The 27,969-nt window shown below is 41.7% G+C and overlaps 1 protein-coding gene across 1 annotated transcript in view; it reads right to left on the reverse strand.

The window, feature by feature from the left end:
• CFAP92 (cilia and flagella associated protein 92 (putative)) overlaps positions 1 to 27,969 on the reverse strand; it is a 186,505-nt gene that overhangs the window by 94,037 nt on the left and 64,499 nt on the right. The window contains exon 8 of the mRNA XM_073644476.1: positions 8,937 to 9,050. Within this exon, the coding sequence (XP_073500577.1) occupies positions 8,937 to 9,050 (114 nt within the window). The remainder of the gene's footprint in view (positions 1 to 8,936; positions 9,051 to 27,969) is intronic.

The raw sequence follows: 27,969 nt of genomic DNA on the forward strand, positions 1-27,969 counted from the left end.
CCTCATCCTTACCTTTCCATGGTTCCCAGGACAGCTCCAGCTCTGCTACATCGAGATGACAGGCTGGACCGCAGCAGAACGCTGCCATCCAGCCTGTCATCCCGCAGACACTGAGAAGCGCAGGCTTGCTTGCGCTCCTCAGTGTCTCTCTGTGAAGGCATCCAGATGAGCCGAGTTCATGTCCAATGAACTCGGCTCACCTCATGCACGTCACTGACAGCGTGGGAAAATTCTCCTGCACTCAGCACTTCAGCGTGAGAATTTTCCCACGCTGTCAGTGACGTGCATGAGGTGAGCTGAGTTCATTGGACATGACCTCACCTCATTCACGTCACTGACAGCGTGAGAAAATTCTCACGCTGAAGCGCTGAGTGCAGGAGAATTTTCCCACGCTGTCAGTGACGTGCATGAGGTGAGCCGAGTTCATTGGACATGACCTCGGCTCATCTTTATGCCGTCACAGAGAGACACTGAGGAGCGCAAGCAAGCCTGCGCTTCTCAGTGTCTGCGGGATGACAGGCTGGATGGCAGCGTTCTGCTGCGGTCCAGCCTGTCATCTCGATGTAGCAGAGCTGAAGCTGTCGTGGGAACCATGGAAAGGTAAGGATGAGGTTGCTTTATTATTTTTCTTTTATTGCAGGAGATCATTGGCTTCAGCTGGAATGGGCGTGATGGTAAGTATAGTTTAATTTAGAACAATAAAGAATTGTGTGTTTATTTCAATTAAAGGACTTTTCTGGGTGTTGTGTTTTTTTTAAATACTTTACTAGAAATTCATGGTGGTCATGTCTAATATTGGCGTGACCCCATGAATTTCGGGCTTAGGGCCAGCTGATAATGCCAAGCTGGCCTTAACCCCTTTATTACCCAGTGAGCCACCGCACCAGGGCCCTGGATGAGTTGGGTACAGTGCCAGAAGATGGCGCTTCTATGAACGCGCCATTTTCCGGGGTGGCAGCGGACTGCAATTTGCAGCGGGTGGGGCCCAGAAAGCTTGGGCCTCCCGGCGCTGCGGATTCCAGCCCCCAGCTGCCTAGTTGTACCTGGCTGGACACAAAAATAGGGCGAAGCCCCACGTATTTTTTTTTTAAATTATTTCATGAAATTCATGAAATAATTAAGAAAAAAAGGCCTTCCCTATATTGTTGTGTCCGGCCAGGTACAAATAGGCAGCTGGTGGTTGGGGGCAGCCCGTTCCTGCCTGCTGTACCTGGCTGGACACAAATATAGTGCGAAGCCCCACGTCAATTTTTTTTAAATTATTTCATGAAATAATTTTTTAAAAAAAGGGCTTCCCTATATTGTTGTGCCCGGCCAGGTACAAATAGGCAGCTGGTGGTTGGGCGCAGCCCGTTCCTGCCTGCTGTACCTGGCTGGACACAAATATAGGGCGAAGCCCCACATCAATTTTTTTTTAATTATTTCATGAATTTCCTGAAATAATTAAAAAAAAATTGACTTGGGGCATCGCACTATATTTGTGTCCAGCCAGGTACAGCAGGCAGGAACGGGCTGCCCCCAACCACCAGCTGCCTATTTGTACCTGGCCAGACACAACAATATAGGGAAGCCCTTTTTTTCTTTATTATTTCATGAATTTCATGAAATAATTAAAAAAAAAAATATGTGGGGCTTCTCCCTATTTGTGTGTCCAGCCAGGTACAACTAGGCAGCTGGGGGATGGAATCTGCAGCGCAGGGAGGCCCAAGCTTTCTGCCCCCCCCCCCCCCCCCCCGGTGCAAATTGCAGTCCGCAGCCACCCCGGAAAATGGCGCATTCATAGAAGCTGGATGCTGTACCTGGCTGGCATACACAAATATGGCAAAGCCCACGTCAGAATTTTTGTGAAAAATTAATTAAAAAATAAATAATAATTTAGGGACTGCATCTTTATTAACTCCTCAAATGTCATTTAGTGTTAAAATAAAGGATTTATTTAAAAAAAAATTGGCGTGGGGATCCCCCATAATTTTAGGCTCTAGCGGAGGTTAAGCAGACGGCTGGGGCAGATGTTTGAAGCCTGGGAAGGGGTTAATACCCACGGAGCTTCCCAGACTACTAATATCAGCCCCCAGCTGAATACCTAGCCTTTACTAGCTATTAAAATGGGGGACCCCCCCCAAAAAATGACGTGGGGTACCCCCTATTTAATAGCTAGCAAAGGCTAGGCAGACAGCTGGGGGCTGATATTAATAGCCCAGGAAGGGTGCCATGAATATTGGCCCCCTCCCAGGCTAGAAACACCAGCCGTCAGCCGCCCCAGAAATGGCGCATCCATAGGATGCGCCAACTCTGGCACTTAGCCTCGCTCTTCCACGCTGCCCTGGTGCGGTGGCAGGGGGTAATAGGGTTGGGGTTCATGTCACCGCCAGCTGCTATGAAGCCCAGGTTAGTAATGATGGGCGTCTATAAGACACCCCCATTACTAACCTACAAAGTGTTAAAAAGAAAAAACACACACTACACCCAGAAAAAAATAATTTATTTGAAATAAAACACACAATTTTATTTAATTCTTAGTTTACTAAAAAAAAATTGTTACCTGTCCACGTTCCTGCGCTGATCTCCCATGCACAGCTGTCACATCTGGAGATGGTGACAGCTGTGCATGGCTGCTGTAAGCTCACGCTGCCGGGAACACGTCCGCTCCCGGCAGCGGGAGCCACTGACTGAGGTCACCGGAGTGCACTCAGGCAGCGCAGCTCCGGAGACCTCCTTTACGGCACTGCTGTACCGTGGGAATTTCTCACGATACAGCAGGGCCGTAAAGGAGCTAACCGGAGCAGCGCTGCCTGAACTCCGGCGAACCCTTACGGCCCCATCATTCTAGCGGCGGCAGAGGTTCAGAGCGGTCACATTCTATGTGGCTGCTCTAAACTGGAGATCATCGTGGGACACTCGTGGACTACTACGGAGGGGTAAGGATAAGGTTGTGGTTTATTATTTTATATTTTATTACAGGAGATCGATGGCTTCGGGGAATTAGGTGTCTAGGTGAGTATAGGTGTAGTTTTTTATTTTTTACTTTATTTTAGGTGGCGATCGGCGGGAACAGGTAATGTATGAACTAATTTATTGTAGGTAACCACTGGCCACCAATGACATGTATTTAACATTTATTGGGGACACAGTAGGGCAATTTATATAGCAGGATCAGGCTGATGGGAACTACTGCTCCCATCGAGCTGATCCTGCTGGCACGAGTGGACCGGGGACAGACATAGGCCAATGGGAGTAGTAGTGTCACATCGGCCTATGTCTGCCTGCACGCACAGACACCGCACACACCCGCAGACATCGCACAGACACCCCGCACACATCCCGCACACATCGCACAGACACCGCACAGACATCGCACAGACACCGCACACACCCGCAGACATCGCACACACTCGCAGACATCGCACAGACACCGCACACACTCGCAGACATCGCAGACACCGCACACACCCGCAGACATCGCACAGACACCGCACACACTCGCAGACATCGCACAGACACCGCGCACACCCGCAGACATCGCACACACTCGCAGACACACGCACAGACACCCACACACACCAATCATGAAGGGCTGATCGTCTGGGAGGTGACGCTGTGCGGCCAGCCAATCACTGTAATGCCCACAAACAACATGGCTGCGGCATTACAGTGACTGGCTGGCAATCCCTGCATGTTCATTGGCTCTGTAAAGAGCACCAAACATGCAGGGAGGAGACCCGAGCTCCTGCCCGAGTAACCCGGAAATGCTCGGTGCTCGCCGAACATCCCGAGTAGCGTGATGCTCGGGCGAGTACCGAGCAGTGTCGAGCATGTTCGCTCAACACTAGTTTTTACATTACTGAGATAGGAGATGATAGTTGATGCTTATAAAATTTTATGGAGAGGGGAAGAGCTGGAAGACAATACTAATGAAAAACAAGATAAGGATATGTGCACACAACATTTTTTCAGGTGGAATCCGCTTGAAAACGCATCACAAAATCAGCACAAAAGAAGAACTTAATGCACAGCAATGTAAAAACAACATTGCTGTGCACATGGTCAGTCTTTTGTTACTTCTTTTATAAGCTTTAAAACCGTGAAGAAATAAAAAGAAGCAATATGTTCATTCTTTGGGTGACTTCCAAAAGCACGGGAAGAAAACGTTGGTGGCGGAGCTGCCGCAAAAAAAGACGGCGAAACGACCTGCGAAACACCTTCAGTAAAAAGACAGCCGTCATTTTTCTAAATCAGCTTTGCCTAGAAAAACCTAGGTCCTTAACTACTGTTTGGGCACACCGCAGGGCACAGAAAAGAAGGGGTGACATTTGGAGCTCAAATTTTGCTGGAATGGCTTCTTTTCACCAATTTGCAAAGCCCCTAGGTACTAATATATTGGAAACCTCAATTATACCTATAGACAGATACTCAACAACAATATAAATAGATATGGAACAATCTTTATTATACTACTAAAATCTGGACGCAGAGGGAAAAAAATCCACAGATGGATCTGAAGGTAGGGGACATAAAATGAATCACTAATCAAACAGTGATAGTCTTAGAATTGTATATACAGTAGTCATAAATAGCATAATGCATACAAATAAATAACTCATAGTAAATTCTATCACTCTGACACAAGTATCAAACAGTAAGATGAATAATATGTAATTAATGTAGCCAGTATATGATTACTGTACTAACTGAGAGCTCTTGGTTTGCCAAAATCATATCTAATATAATTGGAAAGCCTAATAAATTCTTAGATATTAACAAATATGTAAAGTGACTGAGCAAAATAACTATAAACAATTGGTAACAAAAATTGATCAAAAAAGGCAGCAATCATACCCACAAGAGGATATGGTAATCCTCAGGGGTCTCAAAAACCACTAAAGTGACAGTGCATGGTAAATAGCAATGTACCAAGGATGGATGATAGCCAATACCGCAGAGTAGGATATACAGTGGTAAATTCTAAAAAGTTCATTTTTTTCTCATTAAAGTACACTCTGCACCCCATCTTGACTGAAAAAAACAGAAATGTAGACATTTTTGCAAATTTATTAAAAAAGAAAAACTGAAATATCACATGGTCATAAGTATTCAGATCCTTTTGCTCAGTATGGAGTAGAAGCACCCTTTTGAACTAGTACAGCCATGAGTCTTCTTGGGAATGATGAAACAAGTTTTTCACACCTGGATTTGGGGATCTTCTGCCATTCTTCCTTGCAGATCCTCTCCAGTTCCATCAGGTCGGATGGTGGACAGCCATTTTAAGGTCTCTCCAGAGATGCTCAATTGGGTTTAGGTCAGGGCTCTGGCTGGGCCAGTTAAGAATGGTCACAGAGTTGTTCTGAAGCCACTCCTTTGTTATTTTAGCTGTATGCTTAGGGCCATTGTCTTGTTGGAAGGTGAACTTTCGGCCAAGTCTGAGGGCCAGAGCACTCTGGAAGAGGTTTTCAGCCAGGATATCTCTGTACTTGGCCGCATTCATGTTTCCTTCAATGGCAACCAGTCGTCCAGTCCCTGCAGCTGAAAAACACCCCCATAGCATGATGCTGCCACCACCATGTTTCACTGTTGGGATTGTATTGGGCAGGTGATGAGCAGTGCCTAGTTTTCTCCACACATACCGCTTAGAATTATCACCAAAAAGTTTTATCTTCGTCTCATGAGACCAGAGAATCTTATTTCTCATAGTCTGGGAGTCCTTCATGTGTTTTTGAGCAAACTCTATGCGGGCTTTCATATGTCTTGCACTGAGGAGAGGCTTCTGTCGGGTCACTCTGCCATAAAGGCCAGACTGGTGGGGGGTTGCAGTGATAGTTGACTTTGTGGAACTTTCTCCCATCTCCCTACAGCATCTCTGGAGCTCAGCAACAGTGATCTTGGGGTTCTTCTTTACCTCTCTCACCAAGGCTCTTCTTCCACAATTGCTCAGTTTGGCTGGATGGTCTGGTCTAGGAAGACTTCTGGTGGTCCCAAACTTCTTACATTTAAGGATTATGGAGGCCACTGTGCTCTTAGGAACCTTGAGTAATGCAGAAATTCTTTTGTAACCTTGGCCAGATCTGTGCCTTGCCACAATTCTGTCTCTGAGCTCCTTGGGCAGTTCCTTTGAGCTCATGATTCTCAATTGGTCTGACATGCACTGTGAGCTGGAAGGTCTTATATAGACAGGTGTGTGTGCCTTTCCAAATCAAGACCTATCAGTTTAATTAAACACAGCTGGACTCCAATGAAGGAGTAGAACCATCTCAAGGAGGATCACAAGGAAATGGACAGCATGTGATTTAAATATGAGTGTCTGAGCAAAGGGTCTGAATACTTATGACCATGTGATATTTCAGTTTTTCTTTTTTAATAAATTTGCAAAAATTTATACATTTCTGTATTTTTCAGTCAAGATGGGGTACAGAGTGTACTTTATTGAGAAAAAAATGAACTTTTTAGAATTTACCAAATGGCTGAAACAAAGAGTGAAAAATTTAAAGGTCTGAATACTTTCGGTACCCGCTGTAAATTACATACCACAAACAGAAGAATGTGAGAAGTCGTCACTACGTAGTCCCATAATGGAAACCTCAGAAGCGACACCATTTTTTGGAAGCTATAACCCCTCAAGCCATTTATCAAGAGGTCTAGTGACCAATTTGACCTCATATGTGTCTTCAAAAAAATAATGTGTGGCAGATGGCAAAAAGTGAAAATTCATTTTTTTCCCCTAAATAGGGTATGTGCACATGTTAAGTATTTGTTGTATATATTTCTGCATCAAAAATGTGTCTCTCTTGTAAAAATCCCCTAATGAAAAGAATTTAGAAGAAAAAAACGTGTCTCTTGGCAGGAAAACTGCTGCATAAAAACCGCGCGTTATGTGTCAATTTTTTAAGCATTTTCCCCATTCATTAGAATGAGTGATGCTGCAAAAATGATGGAAAAATTTACATTCTGCAGATCTGAAACTGCTTCAAATCAGCAAGCAAAAAATAAGCAGCATGTGCAGAAATCTCATTCACTTTGTTGGAACACTAAGGCTATGTGCGCATGATCATGAATTGCTTGCAGTAATTTCTGCAGTGTTTCTGCAAGGTTCTGGGCCTCTTGACAGCAAAAACGCTGCAGAAAATCCACTGAGTTTTTGCCATGCGTTTTATTTCCAGTGCATTGCATAGGAAAAATGCAGGCCAAAACGCACAAAGAATGGACAAGCGGCTTCTTTTTCCGCACATGAAATTCAGTCAGAAAAAATCCTGATCATGTGCACAGATCTTCCAAAATGTCATAGGAAATCATGGGATAAGGTTTGCAATGCGTTTTTGAGGCCAATTCCATGCGGAACTGCTGCATCAAAAACACACCATGTGCACATAGCCTAAAATGGAGCATTTTTTCGCAGCAAAAATGCAACATGTGCACATACCCTTAGGAGTATTTTTTCTAAGTCGAAGGTTTGGTATAAGTGAATAACCGTATAAATGCACAACAAATATGTTTTCTTATTTTACACTTAAAATTCTTTACTGAAATCTACACCTTCATCACCACCAAAGTTTTAAAGATAACTGCAAAGTTCCAAAACTTTTATCAGTGTCCATTATTCTTCAGCATTCACTGATTCTCAGTGCTGAATTCAATACCTTTCTACTGTGTTAGCATGTGCTATAAGCGACATATTAAGTTTATTCTGTGGGTCAGTACCATAAATGAGAGTGGGAGAGGGATTTTTCAGGCTATATCTCTCTGAGTGGCAATGGCATTTAAAGACTCAATTTAAAGCTAAGATTCTCTGAATCAACGCAGTATTCGAGATCCAGCCTGTGATATCATGGGTTAAAGGGGTTGTCAGGGACTTTAACATTTATGGCCTATCCTTAGGATAGGTCATCCAAGTCTGATTGGTGGTGGTGCGATACCCAGTACTTCCGCCGATCAGCTGTTCCTGGTGTCGGCAGTGGCAGAGCAGCACAGCCACGTCGACGGATAGTGGTCGCGTCGGGTACTGCATACCCACCCCCTATTGATTTGAATACATGGCGGATGTGCAGTACCCGACAGTGGCCACTATTCCATCGATGGGGCTGTGCAGCTCTGCAACTTAGCAGTTCCGACCACTACCGACACCGGGAACAGCTGATTAGTGAGGGGGCTTGATGTCACAACCCCAACAATCACACATTGATGACCTATCCTAAGGATAGGCCATCAATGTTCAAGTCCCAGACAACCCCTTTAATGTGGAGGTCTCGAGTACAAGCTGCCACACAACTACAGCTCTTACTTTAACCCACGATAACCTGGGCTTGCTTCCAACTATAGCGGTGATTCTGCTCTCATATAAAGCGGAGAAGCTACGATCCAGTTAAGACATTCGTATACAGGACATAACTCATACATCCTTGAGTTCCAACCCTGCAAGGTCATATGACCTACTGTACTACTTTGGCAGGGAAAAAAAGATTATATAAAATTAATAATATCTGTAATTTACATTACGAAAAAAAAAAAAGATCCGGGGAAGGATCATGACATTTTGTTACATAGTAAGGCGCCACCTTGTGTTGAAATTGTATAACAATATGCAGGTCCATCTGATGAGCTGAGCATTGGTCACACATGCTTAGTCACTCTGCCAGCTCTCTACATAGTTTACAGTGCAACCAATAGAAATAACTTTCTGCCCCTCAAGCCGACTGTGGGGGGAATAACTGAGCATGTGTGACCTGCAGCACTTACACTGTATCAGTGTGTATACACAGGCTCTTAATAGTTTACTCCGTATTTTACCAAAGCTGCAGAAAGTGCCAACAGTGCCAAGTGCCTTCAGGATGGCACAGAAACAAAGTATGGTTTCACTTGGCATTGCTAATAAGTATTTCATTTTTAAAACAATTGTATAAACTTTGGATAAACTTTTCTGTAAGAAATCGGCTGTTAACTGCACTCACCTGCAAGAAGCGGCATGAAGTTAATGCTCAACATCAAATACTTCCTTTCTCCTTGAAGTGATGATGGAACGCTTGAGGCCTTTTCACACTTCTCTTTCTCTGATTTTTTCCTGACTGGGAAAATAAAGGAATAAATAAGTGATGAAATGCTGTAGTTTTCTAAAAAAAACAAAAAACAACATTCAGTAAAGATTGGCAGTGTAAAGACTGAAGCGTATAAGTGCTGAATATCAAATTACAGAACAGACACCCCATTGAGTCTTGCTCTCATAATGCTAGGATCACAAAATCCGAAATTACTTTCTTTACTTTAGTACTTTCACTGAGCAAAAACTGTGAACTGCTAGGATTGTTGACTATAGAAATACCACATGGTGATTTTCAATCCCACAGTTTTATTAATTGAAGCTAGCGTTTAAGCTCTGAAAGTCGTGTGCTTTCTGCCACCTTCTGTAAACTGGAATTTTAGAACATCATTCAGTATAATGTAACATCTGGCCAATGCTATACTTTGGGGGGTTTTATTCCCAAGCTTATAAAAAGTTTATGTAGTTTATTTAGTGTGTAGTAAAAAAATAACACAAAAATATTGTCAGAAGTTTTCATAGTTTACTTTTATGTAGACTTTAAAAAAAAAATACACAACAAACGGATAGCATGAAAGCAGGAGAGCACATAGTAGCCAGACACGATAAAAAATAACAATGGAGGGGCGGAGGAAAAGAGGGAGAAAAAAGCGTTTACCAACAATGTGTTCTAGGGGTGTATTGCTCACTCATGGATTCATTGCAAAAATAAATAAAATAAAGAAATAAAAAAAAATACACACATATGAAATAATTACTGGGCAGCAGAATAACATAGTTTGGAGGAGAGGAAGCCCTGCCATGGCTGCTTGACATGCCAATTAAATATGGCTGATAGTGCCCACTTCTCCATTTGCCCCAAAGGCATTTGTTGCTAAGTGAAAATTCTGGCAATTCAGTCTGGAGTTAGAAATCATCGCCTTGTCATAATTTTACTATGCCTTTTGTCTAAATAACTGTATGTAACAAATACAAGTAAGCTGATGAATAACATGCAGTGGACATAATTCTGTTTCTTATTGGGTCTGTATTACTCCATACTATGATAGGATATTCCTCCACCTAATATTTATTTAATCCTATCCTATATGTGATATTTATCCCATTCAGTGGGACAAAATATTTTGATAGATATTTTTTTTCTTACATCCGGCAGAATGTTTTCATTCAGTGTATGGTGTGTCATATCCCCATTTGTCATGTTATAGAATGCTGTATTTTTATGTTACTCATACATTGTTGTTTTGATCCGCCTATGTAGTCCTATCTGCTCTTTTCCCCTGTTTTATCTTGGTTTTATCAATTGTCTATTGTACCAATAAAGTATTTATCTTTTACACTATTATGGCTATTACTCCTGGGTTTGTGTAGGATTTTTTCGATTGATGGGAGCGCCTTCAATGATTTGGTCTAATAGGATTAACCCTTTTCTATTAATCAGTTGTGACAATCAGTGACAGAGGGCTGGCTTTGCTACTGAAATAAGCAGTCAGCAAGCCCTCTTCATACACATCACTGGCCACAGGCCAACACAGATCTGAACTCGTTTACCGGGAAGTGGCAAGATCACTTCCGGTTCATTTCTGATATTTTAAGTTAGGGGCAGATTTTTTTAAGTATATTAGTAAATTTCATCTTTTTGCACTTTACAAGCATTAAAATAACTTTTGTTTTTACTTACTGGACAAAACTTTTAAAGCCCCAAATTAGTCTAGCCCTAGGCATATACACTCAATTGGTATCACAACACTTTTACAACCAACATACTTGCTTTTTTGGTGAAAAATGTTTATATCATTCATTTTACCCCAGAAAATTATCAAATAAAAGGTAGAAATTTTTGCACAATTTTTATTTGCTAAAAAAAAAAAGAAAAATGTTTGACCTTTGTGGCTTTCGCCAGCTAAGTCTCTTCCAAAAAGTGGACAGGGCTTAGTGAAAGGTCTGACAATTTCACTATACTAGAAAGTGGGGTACTTTATACTATAAATCATCTCCAGCCCATAGAGTAGATCCCTGACTCACGGAAGCCCCAAAAGATGCACCAAACTTATTCATGGCATGGACCTTCTCTGACTCACGGAAACTCCAAAAGATGCAGCAAACTTATTCATGGCATGGGCCTTCTCTGACTCACGGAAACTCCAAAAGATGCAGCAAACTTATTCATGGCATTGGCCTTCTCTGACTTACACAAGCATCAAAAGATGCACCAAACTTATTCATGGCATGGGCCTTCTCTGACTCACAGAAGCCTCAAAAGATGAATGTTAGAGACTCCACACAGAAGACAGCGGGGAGATCACGCAATATCTCACCGTGCCGTCAATGTGTCACGGATTTCGTCAGAATTGCGAGCACATGATCCAGACTACTCACTCGGGATTCCAATGCATGGAATAGGTGTTTACACCCTCTGTACGGTCACTGTCAGCTTCACGATAGCCCGATTATTAATATTATTCGCTGCCACCACCGTTCAGCTTTGAAATATAATACAGGCCTGGGTGGACGCCTGCGTTCTGGTAGCGTATGGCTTCGGGGAGGGAACGATTACAGGACAAAAGAAACAGAACTATTAAACTTTATATTTAATCCAAAAGGGAGGCAGTGTTTAGGAAAAATATATACAAGGATTTTACAAAGGAGACATTAAAATACATAAGCAGTTACACAAAATAATAAGGATTAAGGAAGAAACTTACTATACGATCGCTGAGACGATTCAATATAGGTGGAGGAGGGGCTCCCCGATTTGATTAGACTGTTACCGAACAGGATCCGTTGCTTATAGTCCTTATACCCCTCTGGCAATGAATGAATCTCTAACCTCAGCCAACTATTTTATGCTGACGGAAGAGACTTGCCCACACCCCCTTGTACAAACATCACAGGGACTGGGGCTCCATCCTTCATGTTTAAATTAAAAATCTGTTTTTTTGGGATAACTTATCGCTGGTTGGTCCCAGAAGCCCAAAAGTGGTACCATATTTTCTGTTATGATTTTACCTTCATTTAGAGACCACACACTACATAGTTGCAGTCTGCTATTCTGGTGTTTTTGCGCTACAGCTCCACAGAGGGTTTTTCAGCGACAGAAAAATATCCCTACCGTTCCCTAGCTGACCCTGCCCCTAAAAATATGGGTCCCATCATTATCAGATGTATGGAACTTTAGTTCTTCCATATTTCGTATCGGAGTTGAAAATCCTGCAGTCTTTGTTTAAACCCCCTTTGAAGTTCTGGGAATGAGATTTCAACAGTTATCTGTAAACTGCCCCCTCCGTTTGCCAGGGGAAATCTACTCACATTTTAAGTAAGTTATAGTTTTACCAGTCACTTCTCAGCCTTGTGTTTAATTGTGTCTTAATGCTGAGATTTACATGGAGATAGCTTTTGTACTGACAAGTGGTCGATTGCTAACTCTTGTCTTGGGACAAAAGGTGGAAGGGAGGGGTGAGGGGGCTTCAGGGAAAGAAAGAAAATGTTCAATATTTCTCAATATTTCCCTGATAATGCACCAAACTTATTCATGGCATGGACCTTCTATGACTCACGGAAGCCTTAAAAGATGCATCAAACTTATTTGTGGCATGGGCCTTCTCTGACTCACGGCAACCCCAAAAGATGCACCAAAGTTATTCATGGCATGAGCCTTCTCTGACTCACGGCAACTCCAAAAGATGCACCAAACTTATTTATGGCATGGCCTTCCCTGACTCACGGAAGCCTCAAAAGATGCACCAAACTTATTCATGGCATGGACCTTCTCTGACTCATGAAAGCCTTAAAAGATGAACCAAACTTATTCATGGCATGGGTCTTCGCTAACTCACGGCAATCCTAAAAGATGCACCAAACTTATTCATGGCATTGACCTTCTCTGACTCACGGCAATCACAAAAGATGCACCAAACTTATTCATGGCATGGGCCTTCTCTGATGGAAGCCTCAAAAGATGCACTAAAAATTTATTCATGGCATGGACCTTCTCTGACTCACGGCACCCCCAAAAGATGCACCAAACTTATTCATGGAATGGGCCTTCTCTGACTCACAGAAACTCCAAAAGATGCACCAAACCTATTCATGGCATGGATCGTCTCAGTCTCACGGAAGCCTCAAAAGATGCACCAAACTAATTCATGGCACGGGCCTTCTCTAACTCATGACAACCCCAAAAGATGCATCAAATGTATTCATGGCATGGGCCTTCTCTGACATACGGCAACCTCAAAAGATGCACCAAACCTAGAGAAGGCCCATGCCATGGATAAGTTTAGAGCATTTTTCGAGGCTTCTGTAAGTCACAGAAGGCCCATGCCATGAATGACTCTCGGAAGCCACAAAAGATGCACCAAGCATATTCATGGAATGTGCCTTCGCAATAAATCTGACTCTCTGCATTCCACCAAATCTTGATGAATCGGCCCCTTTGATTTGTATTTTCACCATTTTCCCCAAGATATAAATAACAGGCAACCAAAATGTCCACCTCTTGAAGGTTCAACTTTCCTAATAACAAAAGAATCAAACAAGGTACATCACAGCTAAGAGAGAGGGGGGAGTATGAGCTCACCACGCTATATCTTCTAATGCTGAAGTTGAAAAACTGCTTGTTGGATGCCGATCCTGCTGGTGAACTTCAGCCAAAGATCAGAGGAAAGGAAAATAAGCGGCACATCCGTCCAACAATGAATAAAAAATATTTCATGCTTTATTGAAGATTCATTAAAAACATGGAGTCCAAAAACTGTATAAAAACCTGACTTGTTTCTGGCGTCCAAGCGCCCTTAGTCATAGGATATAGTGGAGTATACTGAGTAAGCTATTTAAAGCAACTTTAGCGAATCACAATGAAGGTAAAACACCATTAAGAAAATGAAACATGTGTTAACCACAAGTCACCTGGGTCCACTCTACAAATGAAACACGTGCTATATACATCAACAAAACAGCCTATATAAATCTATCTATAAGAATTTTTTTTTTTTTTTATATGGCTGCATTAGTATCAAACTATCAATGCTATATTACATGGCACAAAAACTGTCCTGTCATGGATAGACTAGAAAATTTCAATGTTAATACTAAATTCTATACATATCATGCATGTCGCACAAACTTGCAGTAAAACAATTTATTTACAAAGAATATTTATTGCTAACAAAAAAGTTTACATAGTCTAAAATAATTTGTTCCAAACAGGACCTTATATATTCATTAAAAGCAGGCACGATGTCAGAGACAATCTTTCCATAAGATAGGAGAGCTGAAAATACGTCATCCAGGAGTAGTTCTCATTGACCAGCTGTAATTAATGTCTATGTCACTGCGAGGTTAAGCTCAGGAGTAGCGCTGTCATACAAGCCAATGCAGAACAGAAGAATGGAGTATAGGTATGCGGCATTCAAAGAGATGATGTTTAACCAGCTGTAGTCCAAAACAAATAACAGATATTGAGTAGATGTTATAATTAATACATTTTGTTACAAAGGATTAAATAAATATTATCACTGAGGCAGCAATTAAAAGAAGGAAGCTGATGACATGATGATAATATACGATAATGCACCAAGTTTCTCATCTTTGTATAATTATAATGGAAACAGTTAATTTTACTTGAGAATAAAGTATCTCTGTTTACAAATGAATGAAACCAAGATAAAAATTGGGATTATATATAAAATTAAAAGATGGTATGAGATAGTAAAGATACCTTAGAAAATCCCACCACTGGTATGTTGCATAATCAAACCAGTATATTTGAAAATAAAATAATTAATTAATATGCATGTATCCTGTCAGAAAGGAATACATTTCTCAGTTTACTCACGTGAAGTACACCAGAAAACCTGAAGCAGAAAGAATTAGAAAAATTAATTAAATAGTGATTATAAATCAAAACTTGTATATGTTATTATGTTGATTTATCATATATGAATGTTTTTTCCAAAATATGTACTATTAGTGTATACGAAATAGATAGTTTCTATAGTTCATGCCATTTGGGAATTTAGTATCCAAATTTAGGATCCAAAAAGTTTCCCTAAAGGTGAGTTGTCTTTGCAGTTGCCACTTCTGGGTGGACGACCAACTTTTTTAATGCCGTAAAAAGAAAATTCTGACATATCACCTTTGTGTACAATGGTAAAATGTTTGACAGCTCCTGAATAGATACTGTTTTTACTTCCAACGTTTGCAATGTGCTCAGCAATGCGTCTTTTTAATTTGCGTGAGGTGCGACCAATGTAGCGCACATTACATGAGCAACATTCTATACAGTATACCACATGGTCTGAGTCGCAATTGAAGAACGAATCAATAATGTGACTCCCACCATGTGGCAATGCAAATGACTTCTTTCTATCAACCGCAAAGACACAAACCTTACATCTAGAACCCGAGCACTTGTAAAATCACTTACAAGACAACCAAGAAGGGGCAGGAGAAGGAAAACGCAGCATGCTTGGGGACAGGATATTTCCCAATGACAACCCTCTTTTTGCAACACATCTACAGCCCTCGTGGACAACCTTGCAAAGAATCTCGTCCTGTTTGACCACGGGTAAATATTTTAAGATCATTTTCTTTATGTCATCAAATTGTGCTCTGTAAGGTGTAGAAAAAGAGACACATGATGGCAATTAGATTCAAGATTTTTTTCCGCTTACAATAAGCGGTTTCTAGATTGGTTACTAATTTTATTTAATGCATATTTAATTTTTTGATTGTGATAACCTCTAGCTCTGAGTCTATCTCCAATGACATTACCCTCCGAAAGGAAGGAAGTGTCACTGGAGCATATTCGCCTGGCATGTGTGAATTCCCCAAGGGGGATAGCCTCGATCGTGTGTCTAGGGTGACAACTGCTGGAAATAAGAATAGTACTGCCCGCAGTATTTTTAAGATAAACAGCGCACAATTTAACGACATAAAGAAAATAATCTTAACCCCTTAAAAGCCCAGAGCCTACTAATAAATACCTGCACCCTGGGCTTTAAGAGCCAGGTACGTATTAGTACACCCTGTTGATTTTGTCCGAACACAGACTGTGTGGGCGCAATCGCCGTCGGGTGTCAGCTGATTGCTATGTGCTACGAGCGGTCCCGCACCGCTCCCGGCACATTAACCCCCGCAATGCTGTGATTGAAGTCGATCGCAGCATTGCGGGGGCAAGGGGAGGGGGAGGTGATCGCAATACTCACCTCTCCTGCTGGCGTCCAACGCTGTCTGAAGCGGCTTCCCGGATGTTGCCATAACGACCCGATGTAGTAATGAGAACATCCGGGTTACCAGACAGCAGGAAGATACTTTGGTCATGAGCAGTGTATGACCAAAGTAGCTTCTGCATCAGCAGCGCTGCTAGCCTGCATAGCACAGGGATGGTGCTACATCCCTGTGCTATACAGGCGATCAGAGTAAAAAAAAGTGAAAGTCACATAGTGGGACAAGGCATAAAAGCAAAAAAAGTGTGAAAAAATAAAAAAAAATTTGCAAAAAAAATCAAAAAAATAGCCACCAAAAATAAAAATATAATGTACCCATCAATAAATATTATTATGAAAAAAAAAAAAAGTACACATATTTGGTATCGCCGATTCCGGAACGACCAGACCTATAAAACTGTCCCACTAGTTAACCCCTTCAGTGAACACGGTAAAAATAAAAAACGAAGCAAAAAACAATGCTTTATCATCATACCGCCAAACAAAAAATGGAATAACACAAGATCAAAAAGACGAATATAAATAAAAATGGTACCACTGAAAACGTCATCTTGTCCCACAAAAAACAAGCCACCATACAACTCCATCAGCCGAAAAATAAAAAAGTTATAGCTCTCAGAATAAAGAGATGCAAAAAAATAATTTTTTCTATAAAATAGCTTTTATTGTGTAAAAGCGCCAAAACAGAGAAAAACAATATAAATGTGGTACCGCTGTAAACGTACTGACCCGAAGAATAAAGCTGCCTTATCAATTTTACCACACGCGGAACAGCATAAAAAAATGAAAAAAAAAAAAATTCCTGAATTGTTGTTTTTTGTTTATTCTGCCTCCCAAAAATCGGAATAGAAAGCGATCAAAAAATGTCACGTGCCTGAAAATGATACCAATAAAAACTTCAACTCCTCCCGCAAAAAACAAGCCGTCACATGACTCTGTTGGCCAAAATATGGAAAAATTATAGCTCTCAAAATATGGAGATGCAAAAATTAGATTTTACAAAAAAATGCATCTTTTAGTGTGTAACAGCTGTCAATCATAAAAACCCGATATGATTCTGTTATTGCTGTAATCGCACCAACCCGAAGAATAAAGTCGTCTAATCACTTATACCGCACGAGGAACAGCGTAAAAAATAAACTCTAGGGTTAGGGTTGGGCTAGGGTTAGGGTTGGGGTTAAGGTTGGGTTAGGGTTGGGATTTTTTTCAAAAGTAAAAAAAAAAAAAAGCTGACGATATGTCGACTAGTGCTGAGCGCAAGTGCTCGCTACTTGAGTTTGCATCGGGTCCTCGGGTATGCACTGAGTATCGCGCTCGAATCTCCAACCCATATGCTTCGCGGCCAAAAAAACCTTGCGGGGATTGCCTGCCATGCACGAGCGATCTCGCAATGTTTTTTTTTTTTGGGTGTCTAATAACCGTGAAAAATGCGGGCGGGGACTCGAGCATGTCACTCGAGCACCCGCGATACATGGTGCATACCTGAGTACCTGATGCAAACTCAAGTAGCGAGCACTTGCGCTCAAGACTAATGACAACTTATTCAATATGATGACCTAATGTTATCAAATTCTGTGTCGTACCTCTGGGTTCAAAATGTTCACTATACCCCTTGATTAAATCCATGAGGGGTGTAGTTTCCAAAATGGGGTCACTTGTGGGGGGGGTTTCCACTATTTAGGCACATCAGGGACTCTACAAACGCGACATGGCATCCACTCTCAATTCCAGCCAATTTTGCGTTCAAAAAGTCACACAGTGCTCCTTCCCTTCTGAACCCTGCCGTGTGCTCAAACACTGTATTTTCCCCACATATGGGGTATTGGCGTACTCAGAAGAAATTGCACAAAAGTTTTTGGGGTCCATTTTCTCCTCTTACCCTTGTGAAAATAAAAAAATTGGGGCTAAAACATCATTTTTGTGGAGAAAGTTTGATTTTTTTATTTTCCCCATGTTAAAAATCTAAGAAGCTTTCTCCGTGATTCGAGTCATCTGATTAGACTCACTAAGGGCATAAAATGGGAAGATACGTATGTATTTTTAGCTCTAGATGTCACATCACTATACACGAATATTGACTGGGAAATTGGTCTCTTATGCATTGAGTACATAATCGCTGAGGTCACTTGTTTGTCTCCCGCCCACAAGTCAATTATTCGAGCGGGCTTATCATTCATTCTCAGTAATAATTTCTTCACCTTCCTCCATCGCACATACCATCAAATCAAAGGGACTGCAATGGGGTCAAAGGTCGCACCCACTTTCGCAAACATCTTGATGGGGGTGTTTGAACTTGTGTTCATTCATGGAGATCCCTTTTGGAAGGGGATTGTTTTTACCAAAGATACATTGACGATCTGATTTTTATCATCAATAGGAGCATCATAGAACCGTTAGCCTTTTATTATTATTATAGCGCCATTTATTCCATGGCACTTTACATGTGAAAAAGGTGTATACATACAAGAACAATTACAATAATCTTGAACACAATGTGACGGCGACTGGTATAGGAGGAGCGAGGACTCTGCCCGTGAGGGCTCACAGTCTACAAGGGATGGGTGAGGATACAGTAGGTGAGGGTAGAGCTGGTCGTGCAGATGTATTGGTGGAGTGGTGGTTATTGCAGATTGTAGGCTTGTCGGAAGAGGTGGGTCTTCAGGCTCTTTTTGAAGGTTTCCACAGTCGACGAGAGTCTGATGTGTTGGGGTAGAGAGTTCCAGAGTAGGGGGGGAAGCATGGGAGAAATCTTGTATGCGATTGTGGGAGGAGGAGATTAGAGGGGAGTAGAGAAGGAGATCTTGTGAGGATCGGAGGTTGTGTGCGGGTATGTAGCGGGAGACTAGGTCAGAGATATATGGAGGAGACAGGTTGTGGATGGCTTTGTATGTCATGGTTAGGGTTTTGAACTGGAGTCTCTGGGCAATGGGGAGCCAGTGAAGAGATTGACAGAGAGGAGAGGCCGGGGAATAGCGGGGGGACAGGTGGATTAGTCGGGCAGCAGAGTTTAGGATGGATTGGAGGGGTGTGAGAGTGTTGGAAGGGAGGCCACAGAGCAGGAGGTTGCAGTAGTTGAGCCGGGAGATGATGAGGGCGTGCACTAGTGTTTTTGCAGATTCATGGTTGAGGAATGTGCAGGTCCGGGAGATATTTTTGAGTTGGAGTCGGCAGGAAGTGGAAAGGGCTTGGATATATTGTTTGAAGGAGAGTTCGGAGTCCAGGGTTACCCCAAGGCAGCGAGCCTGAGGGACTGGGGAGAGTGGGCAGCCATTGACGTTGATAGATAGGTCAGTTGGGGGGGTTGAATGAGATGGCGGAAAGATGATGAATTCTGTTTTGTCCATGTTAAGTTTTACAAATCTAGCAGAGAAGAAGGATGAAATAGCAGACAGAGATTGTGGGATTTTGGTTAGTAAGGAGGTGATATCGGGTCCAGAGAGGTAGATCTGTGTGTCATCAGCATAGAGGTGATAATGAAAGCCATGAGACTCTATGAGCTGTGCCAGGCCTAAGGTGTAGATGGAGAAGAATAGGGGTCCTAGAACAGAACCTTGGGGGACACCGACAGATAGGGGGCGAGATGAGGAGGTGGTCTGTGAGTGAGAGACACTGAATGTCCTGTCTGTTAGGTATGAGGAGATCCAGGATAGGGCCAAGTCTGTGATGCCAAGAGATGAGAGAGTTTGTAGTAAGAGGGAATGGTCCACTGTGTCGAAGGCAGATGACAGGTCTAGTAGGAGGAGGACAGAGTAGTGTCGCTTAGATTTGGCGGTTAGTAGGTCGTTGGTGACTTTAGTCAGTACAGTTTCAGTAGAATGGTGCAGTCGGAAACCAGATTGTAGGCGGTCGAAGAGGGAGCAGGAGGAGAGATGGGAGGACAGCTCAGAATGGACTTGTTGTTCCAGTAGTTTTGAGGCATAGGGGAGAAGTGATATGGGGCGATAGCTAGACAGAGAGGATGGGTCAAGGGAGGGCTTTTTGAGGATGGGTGTGATTGAGGCATGTTTGAAGCATGAGGGGAAGACACCAGTTGTTAGTGACAGGTTGAAGAGGTGGGCTAGGGGTGGGATGAAGATAGTGGTAAGGTTTGGGATGAGGTGGGACAGGATTGGGTCAAGTTTATAGGTGGTGAGGTGTGATTTGGAGAGTAAAGAGGAAAGTTGATCTTCCGTAATGGTGGAGAATATGGTTTTGGAGGAGGAGGGTTGAGTAGATATGAGGAGGGGCTCTGGGGAATTTAGGCAAAAGCTTTGTCTGATGGTGTCAATCTTCTGCTTGAAGAATGAGGCAAAGTCTTCGGCTGAAATAAGAGGAGAGGGAGGAGGCACTGGGGGACGGAGGAGAGAATTGAAGGTGTTGAATAGTTGTTTGGGGTTGTGAGACGGGGAGGATATGAGAGATGAGAAGTATGTTTGTCTTGCTGCAGTGAGTGTGGACTTGAGTGGGGATTGTTGCCCTGGAGAGGAGAGGGTAGAGAATGTAAGTAGGTTGCGGTCAAAGAGAGTGAGAGGTGAGTTAGCGAGGTTAGATAGGGAACAGAGGCGGGTGAAGATGAGGTCCAATGTGTGGCCGTCTTTGTGGGTGGGTGTGGAAGACCACTGAGTAATACCGAAGGAGGAAGTGAGGGATAGAAGCTTAGAGGCAGCTGAGAGGGAAGTGTCAATGGGGATGTTGAAGTCGCCCATGAGGATGGTGGGGATGTCAACCGAGAGGAAATGAAGTAGCCAAGTGGTGAAGTGGTCAAAGAAAGTGGTGGCTGATCCTGGGGGGCAGTAGATGACAGCCAGTTGGAGGTTGGAGGGGGAGTAGATGCGCACGCAGTGCACTTCAAAAGAGGGGAGAGTAACTGAGGGTGACAGTGGGATATGGGTGAAGGAGCAGTTATCTGAGAGGAGAAAACCTATTCCTCCACCGTGCTTGCTGGTGGGGCGGGGGGTATGGGAGAGGTGGAATCCGCCGTACGAAAGTGCAGCAGGAGAGGCCGTGTCGGAGGGGTGAGCCAGGTTTCAGTGATGCCGAGGAAGGAAAGCTTGTTAGTGATGAAGAGATCGTGAATGTAGGAAAGTTTGTTGCAGACAGAGCGAGCGTTCCATAGAGCTCCTGTTAGGGGGACTGGGGAAGCGGGGGCTGGGCAGATGGGTATAAGGTTAGAAGGGTTACGAGAGTTTGGGATAGATCGTGGGTAGGAGGTGGAAGTGACTGTGGGGATGTGGTGAGGAGGGCCGGGATGTGGAGAGATGTCGCCGGCAGTGAGGAGGAGCAGAGAAAGCGTTAGTAGGTGGGAGCAGGAGAGGGCATGAGGTGGCTGTCTGTGTTTGGAGGCAAGGGATTGTATGTTGAGGAATAGCTCTGAGGAGGAGGTGAGATGGGTGGGGAGAATGGAGGGAGAGATGAAGAATTCGTTACCAGGTGTAAGGATTAGGGGTGGTTGGAAAAGGTGAAGGATTAAGGGGATGAGAGTGCAAACAAAGACAAACATTGTTTACTGTGACTTAGTATCCAGGTACCTTCAGTTCAATTCAGGATTAATTCATGTTTCTCACACTTCAGCTAATGGCCACACTTAAGTCTGACACAGACTCCTGGCCCACAATATATTTGTAACAGAATGCATTCAGCTGTGAAGCAGAGGGGAGTGGTCTGTGCTCATCTTGATCCTGAACCAGATGCTGGATACTCAAAGGCTAAGTAAACAAGGTCATAAATGAAAGTGGGGGGTAGCTGGTGTAACTTGAAGAACATATCATTAGTAAATAGGAGCAGAGAGGTATAGAGAAGGCTGCATGGAAGTCAGGATGGGAAAGTTGGGTCACGTACCATTAGTAAATAGGAGCAGAGAGGTATAGCGAATGCTGCATTTAGAAGCCTTTACTGAGTTCCTCAACAGCAATTGGTGGGGCATTACTTTAAACTCGGAACTCGGCATAGATAGTATCAACTTTCTAGATCTCACGCTTTTTATAGAACGTCAGACGATTCACACTAAAACCTTTTTCAAAAAGGTAGATCCCAACAGTTACATCCACTGTAACAGTGGACATTACAACAAATGGCTGCGCAATAATACCTTACAACCAATTCCAGAGGATCAGGAGGAACGGTAGCTCAGAATCAGATTTTAGAGACCAATCAGGTACCCTGAAAGAGAAATTTCTCGAGCAGGGTTACCCCTAGGGATCTGATCAAGGGATCTTTTGAGAAAGTGACACACACCTGTTTCCAGGACTCCCTCCTCACCGGGTCCAGTGCAGAAAAGACAAAATTTGAACATAGTGTGAAATTTATTACCACTTACAACTGTCAACATAAATTGTTCAGAGAAATTCTACAAAAGAATTGGTTCATTTTACTAAATGATCCGGTTCTTGGGGAAATCTTACCAAAGAAAACCTCCATCATCTACAGAAGGGCACCTACCCTCAGGAATATTTTAGCTCCCAGCAGAGTTCATTCCTCCCATATAGCAAGAAAAGATGAAACGAAAATAAAAGAAAAAATTATTACCAAATGTGGGAAAAGGAATTGTATGTGCTGCATAAACATTACACATGGGACCGACACTTTCATCTCATCATCAACTGGGGAGGTCTTTAACCCCTTCGCAACCCTGGGATTTTCCGTTTTTGCATTTTCGTTTTTTGCTCCCCTTGTTCCCAGAGCCATAGCGTTTTTATTTTTTAGTCAATATGGCCGTGTGAGGGCTTATTTTTGGCGGGACGAGTTGTACTTTTGAACATTACTGGTTTTACCATATTGTGTACGGGAAAACAGGAAAAAAATTCCAAGTGCGGTGAAATTGCAAAAAAAGTGCAATACCACAGATGTTTTTTTTTTATTTTTTTTAACCACATTCACTGAATTGTAAAACTGACCCGCCATTATTATTCGCCAGGTGATTATGAGTTCGTAGACACCAAACATGTACAGGTTCTTTTTTATTTAAGTGGTGAAAAAAAATTCCAAAGTTTGCTAAAAAAAATAAATAAAATAAATTATTTTACTTTGAATGGGGCGAAAGGGGGGTGATTTAAACTTTAATATTTTTTTTTTAATATTTTTAAAAACATTTTTTTTTCACTTTTTGCTTGCTTCTATAGTCTTCATAGGAGACTAGAAGCAGCACTTGTCTGATCGCCTCTGCTACATAGAGGTGATCAGCAGATCACCTCTATGTTGCAGAAATGCTCCTGTGCTATGAGCGCCGACCACTAGGTGGCGCTCATAGCGATCTTTACATGACAACCACTTGAGTCTGCTGCAGACCTAGGGTTGTCATGCCCACGCATAGGTGGCCCGCGATCACGTGACGGGGTCACCGATGGGTGGGGTAAGTGACGTGCTTCCGGCGCGGCGATGTTAAATGCCGCTGTCAGAGATTGACAGCGGCATTTAACATGTTAATAGCCGTGGGTGGATCGCGATTCCACGCGCGGCTGTTGGGGGCACATGTCAGCTGTAAGAATCAGCTGACATGTATCGGTTCAGAGCAGGCTCACTTCCGGAGCCCTCACTGAACCGGGGGTTACAGCCTAGTGCGTACTAATACGTCCCAGGCTGTAAAGGGGTTACAATTAATTGCAATATGTCCTGTGACATGGACTTTATAATATATCTAATAGAATGCCCCTGCGGCAAACAATACATAGGTAGAACCACACAACCTTTTCACTAAAGGATGAATTCTCACAGGCACAATGTAGTCAAGAGTTTTCCCAAGCATGGGTTATCCCGACATATGGCCCATCAACACAACAAGGATTTTAGAAGCTTGAAAATCATGCCTATAGAACACATTTTGGATACTACTCCCAATAGAATCCAAAATCTAGACAGAAAGGAGATCTACTGGATATACAAACTGGACACATTAAAACCACGGGGTATAAATGAGGTTACAGAGACCCTTCTCTAAAAACATTGATATGAAGGATCAATATCCCCATTTACCTGCTAGGGTGTTGCATCGCAGAGCCTTCCGTCACCACTTGTCTTACATCCAATTCTTCTCTAGCTTGCTCCCATCCTGCACGCTCTACAAGGATATCCGATGAATCTATATAATAAGTGGTTCTACTACATTAACCACAACACACCAATGCGGGCACAGGCTTTTCTTCTGCTTAGGACCGCAACATACCAGCGCGGTCCCCGACAAACAAAAGCATGGAATACATCAGCCTATGTCAATTGATTTCTTCACTTGCTCTGTCATTCCCCTCTGACTGATTCAAACTGCTTAAGATTATATTATATCGCACGATGTACAGGAGGCTATTCATTCATCTATCCAATTGACTCACATGATCAATTGATGATCTATTACCTGGGGAAATATGCTATTGTAAATGTAGGTCTCAGGAGTGGCATAAAATACAAACATGCTCTATCTCCATGATGCGGGTATGAACCATGGTCCAAGTAAAATCATTGGCACATCGCATAGGCTTTATTGGTGGCATGGAATATATTTATATTCTATCTCAGTGATAAGGATATGGACAATGTTGGATGCATATGCATACACTTGTCAGTGTTTCAATAAAAATATACATTTTTCTACAATCATGTCTTCCTTGTTAGTTCCATCACACAATTATATCCCTCTTAAATGGCAGCTTAACAACGTCTACCAACTATCAGATACTTCCACGGTCTAGAGGTACTGACCATGGATGTTGTCTTTGTATGGAATAGGGCACCAACAGCTAACGGGTTCGAATCATCATACATAAAAAAATCTTTTATTTTACATCATGGAACTCATGTAAAAGACGTTTCAATTTTTATTTTAATTTTATACAATTTTCATTACTTTTTTATAATTGTTCTCTTAATGACGCTAATAGACACTTTTTTAAGGAATATGTAAAGGTTTAATTTTTAAATGTAAAAGGTTGTTGGTGCTTTGGCGCTAGTTTTTTTCACTTCCCATGTGTATATACGTTCTCTGCAGTTAACATCTCTTAAGCTATGCACTTGATGAAGTGGACGGGACGTCCATGAAACGCGTCTGAGGGGTCTAGTTTCCAAAATGGTGTCACTTGTGGGGAGTTTCCACTGTTTAGGCACATCAGGGGCTCCCCAAATGCAACATGGCGTCCGCTAATTATTCAAGCAAATTTTACATTCAAAAAGTCAAATGTCGCTCCTTCCCTTCCGAACCCTTCCGTGAGCCAAACAGTGTTTTTTCCCCATATATGGGGTATCTGCGTGCTCAGGGGAAATTGCACAACAAATTGCATGGTGCAATTTCTCCTGTTGCCCCTGCGAAAATAAAAAAAATTGGGTCTAAAGTAACATTTCTGTAAAAAAAGTTAAATGTTAATTTTTTTCTTCCACATTCCAAAAATTCCTGTGAAGCACCTGAAGGGTTAATAAACTTCTTGAATGTGGTTTTGAGCACCTTGAGGGGTGCAGTTTTTAGAATGGTGTCACTTTTGGGTATTTTCTGTCATAAAGACCCCTCAAAATGACTTCAAATGTGATGTGGTCTCTAAAAAAATGGTTTTGCAAATTTTGTTGTAAAAATGAGAAATCGCTGATCAACTTTTAACCCTTATAGCTCCCTACTAAAAAAAAATTTTGGTTCCAAAATTGTGCTGATGTAAAGTAGACATGTGGGAAATGTTATTTATTAACTATTTTGTGTGACATATCTCTCTGATCTAAGGGCATAAAAATAAAAATTGCGAAATTTTCAAAATTTTCGCCAAATTTCCGATTTTTTCACAAATAAATATAAGTGATATTGAAGAAATTTTACCACTATCATGAAGTTCAATATGTCACGAAAAAACAGTCTCAGAATCAGCGGGATCCATTGAAGCATTCCAGAGTAATTACCTCATAAAGTGACAGTGGTCAGAATTGTAAAAATTGGCCTGGTCATTAACGTGCAAACCACCCTCGGGGGTAAAGGGGTTAAGGGAAGCTTTTTGGATCCTAAATTCCCAAATGGCATGAACTATAGAAACTATCTATTTCGTATACACTAATAGTACATATTTTGGAAAAACCATTCATATCAACATAAACCATTCAAATCAACATAATAACATATACAAGTATTGATTCATAATCACTATTTAATTAATTTTTCTAATTCTTTCTGCTTCAGGTTTTCTGGTGTACTTCACGTGAGTAAACTGAGAAATGTATTCCTTTCTGACAGGATACATGCATATTAATTAATTATTTTATTTTCAAATATACTGGTTTGATTATGCAACATACCAGTGGTGGGATTTTCTAAGGTATCTTTACTATCTCGTACCATCTTTTAATTTTATATATAATCCCAATTTTTATTCTTGGTTTCATTCATTTGTAAACAGAGATAATTTTACTTGAGAATAAAGTAATTGATTCCATTATAATTATACAAAGATGAGAAACTTGGTGCATTATCGTATATTATCATCATGTCATCAGCTTCCTTCTTTTAATTGCTGCCTCAGTGATAATATTTATTTAATCTTTTGTAACAAAATGTATTAATTATAACATCTACTCTGTCATTTGTTTTGGATTACAGCTGGTTAAACATCATACCTATACTCCATTTGTCTGTTCTGCATTGGCGTGTATGACAGCGCTACTCCTGAGCTTAAAGGGTTATTCCCATCTCCAAGATCCTATTCCAATATGTAGCAGCTGTAATAATATTAGCAAATACCCTCCAATTAGAAATGTAGTATAGTTTTTCTGATTTGCTAGGTCTCTTTCCTCATGTGCTGGCATTGTAGAACCTTAGGTATCCATGGTTACGACCATTGATATAGTGACAGTTAGCTAGTTGCTAGTGGTTGTAACCATGGATTCTTAAGGTCCTGCAATTCCTGCACATGAGGAAAGAGACATAGAGAATCAGAAAAACTATACTACATTTCTAATTGTTGGTATTTGCTAATATTATTATTATTTTACCAACTAAATATTGGCTAAGGATCTTGGAGATGGGAACAGCCCTTTAACCTCACAGTAACACAAACATTAATTACAGCTGGTCAATGGGAACTACTCCTGGATGACGTATTTTCAGCTCTGCTATCTTCTGGAAAGATTGTTCCAAACAGGACCTTATATATATTCATTAAAAGCAGGCACGATGTCAAAGACAAATTATTTTTAGACTATTCTTTGTAAATGAATTGTTTTACTGTAAGTTTGTGCAACATGCATGATATGTATAGAATTTAGTATTAACATTGAAATTTTCTAGTCTATCCATGACAGGACAATTTTGTGTCATGTAATATAGCATTGATAGTTTGATACTAATGCCGCCATCTAAAAAACAAAAATTTCTTATAGATTTATATAGGCTGTTTTGTTGATGTATATAGCACGTGTTTCATTTGTAGAGTGGACCCAGGTGACTTGTGGTTAACACATGTTTCATTTTCTTAATGGTGTTTTACCTTCCTTGTGATTGGCTAAAGTTGCTTTAAATAGCTTACTCAGTATACTCCACTATATCCTATGACTAAGGGCGCTTGGACGCCAGAAACGCGTCAGGTTTTCATACACTTTTTGGACTCCATGTTTTTAATGAATCTTCAATAAAGCATGAAGTAATTTTTATTCATTGTTGGACGGATGTGCCGCTTATTTTCCTACATCACAGCTACATTTCTGTTGTGAGATGGAAAAATCAACATGGTCTTAGGGAGTGGAATGATCCTTTCTATGGTGTCCCTAAAAGGTTTATACTTTCTA

The sequence above is a fragment of the Phyllobates terribilis genome, unplaced genomic scaffold (assembly GCF_046119375.1).
Source record: "Phyllobates terribilis strain yellow unplaced genomic scaffold, ASM4611937v1 Scaffold_8__6_contigs__length_399053987, whole genome shotgun sequence".
In the NCBI taxonomy this organism is placed as follows: Eukaryota; Metazoa; Chordata; class Amphibia; order Anura; family Dendrobatidae; genus Phyllobates; species Phyllobates terribilis.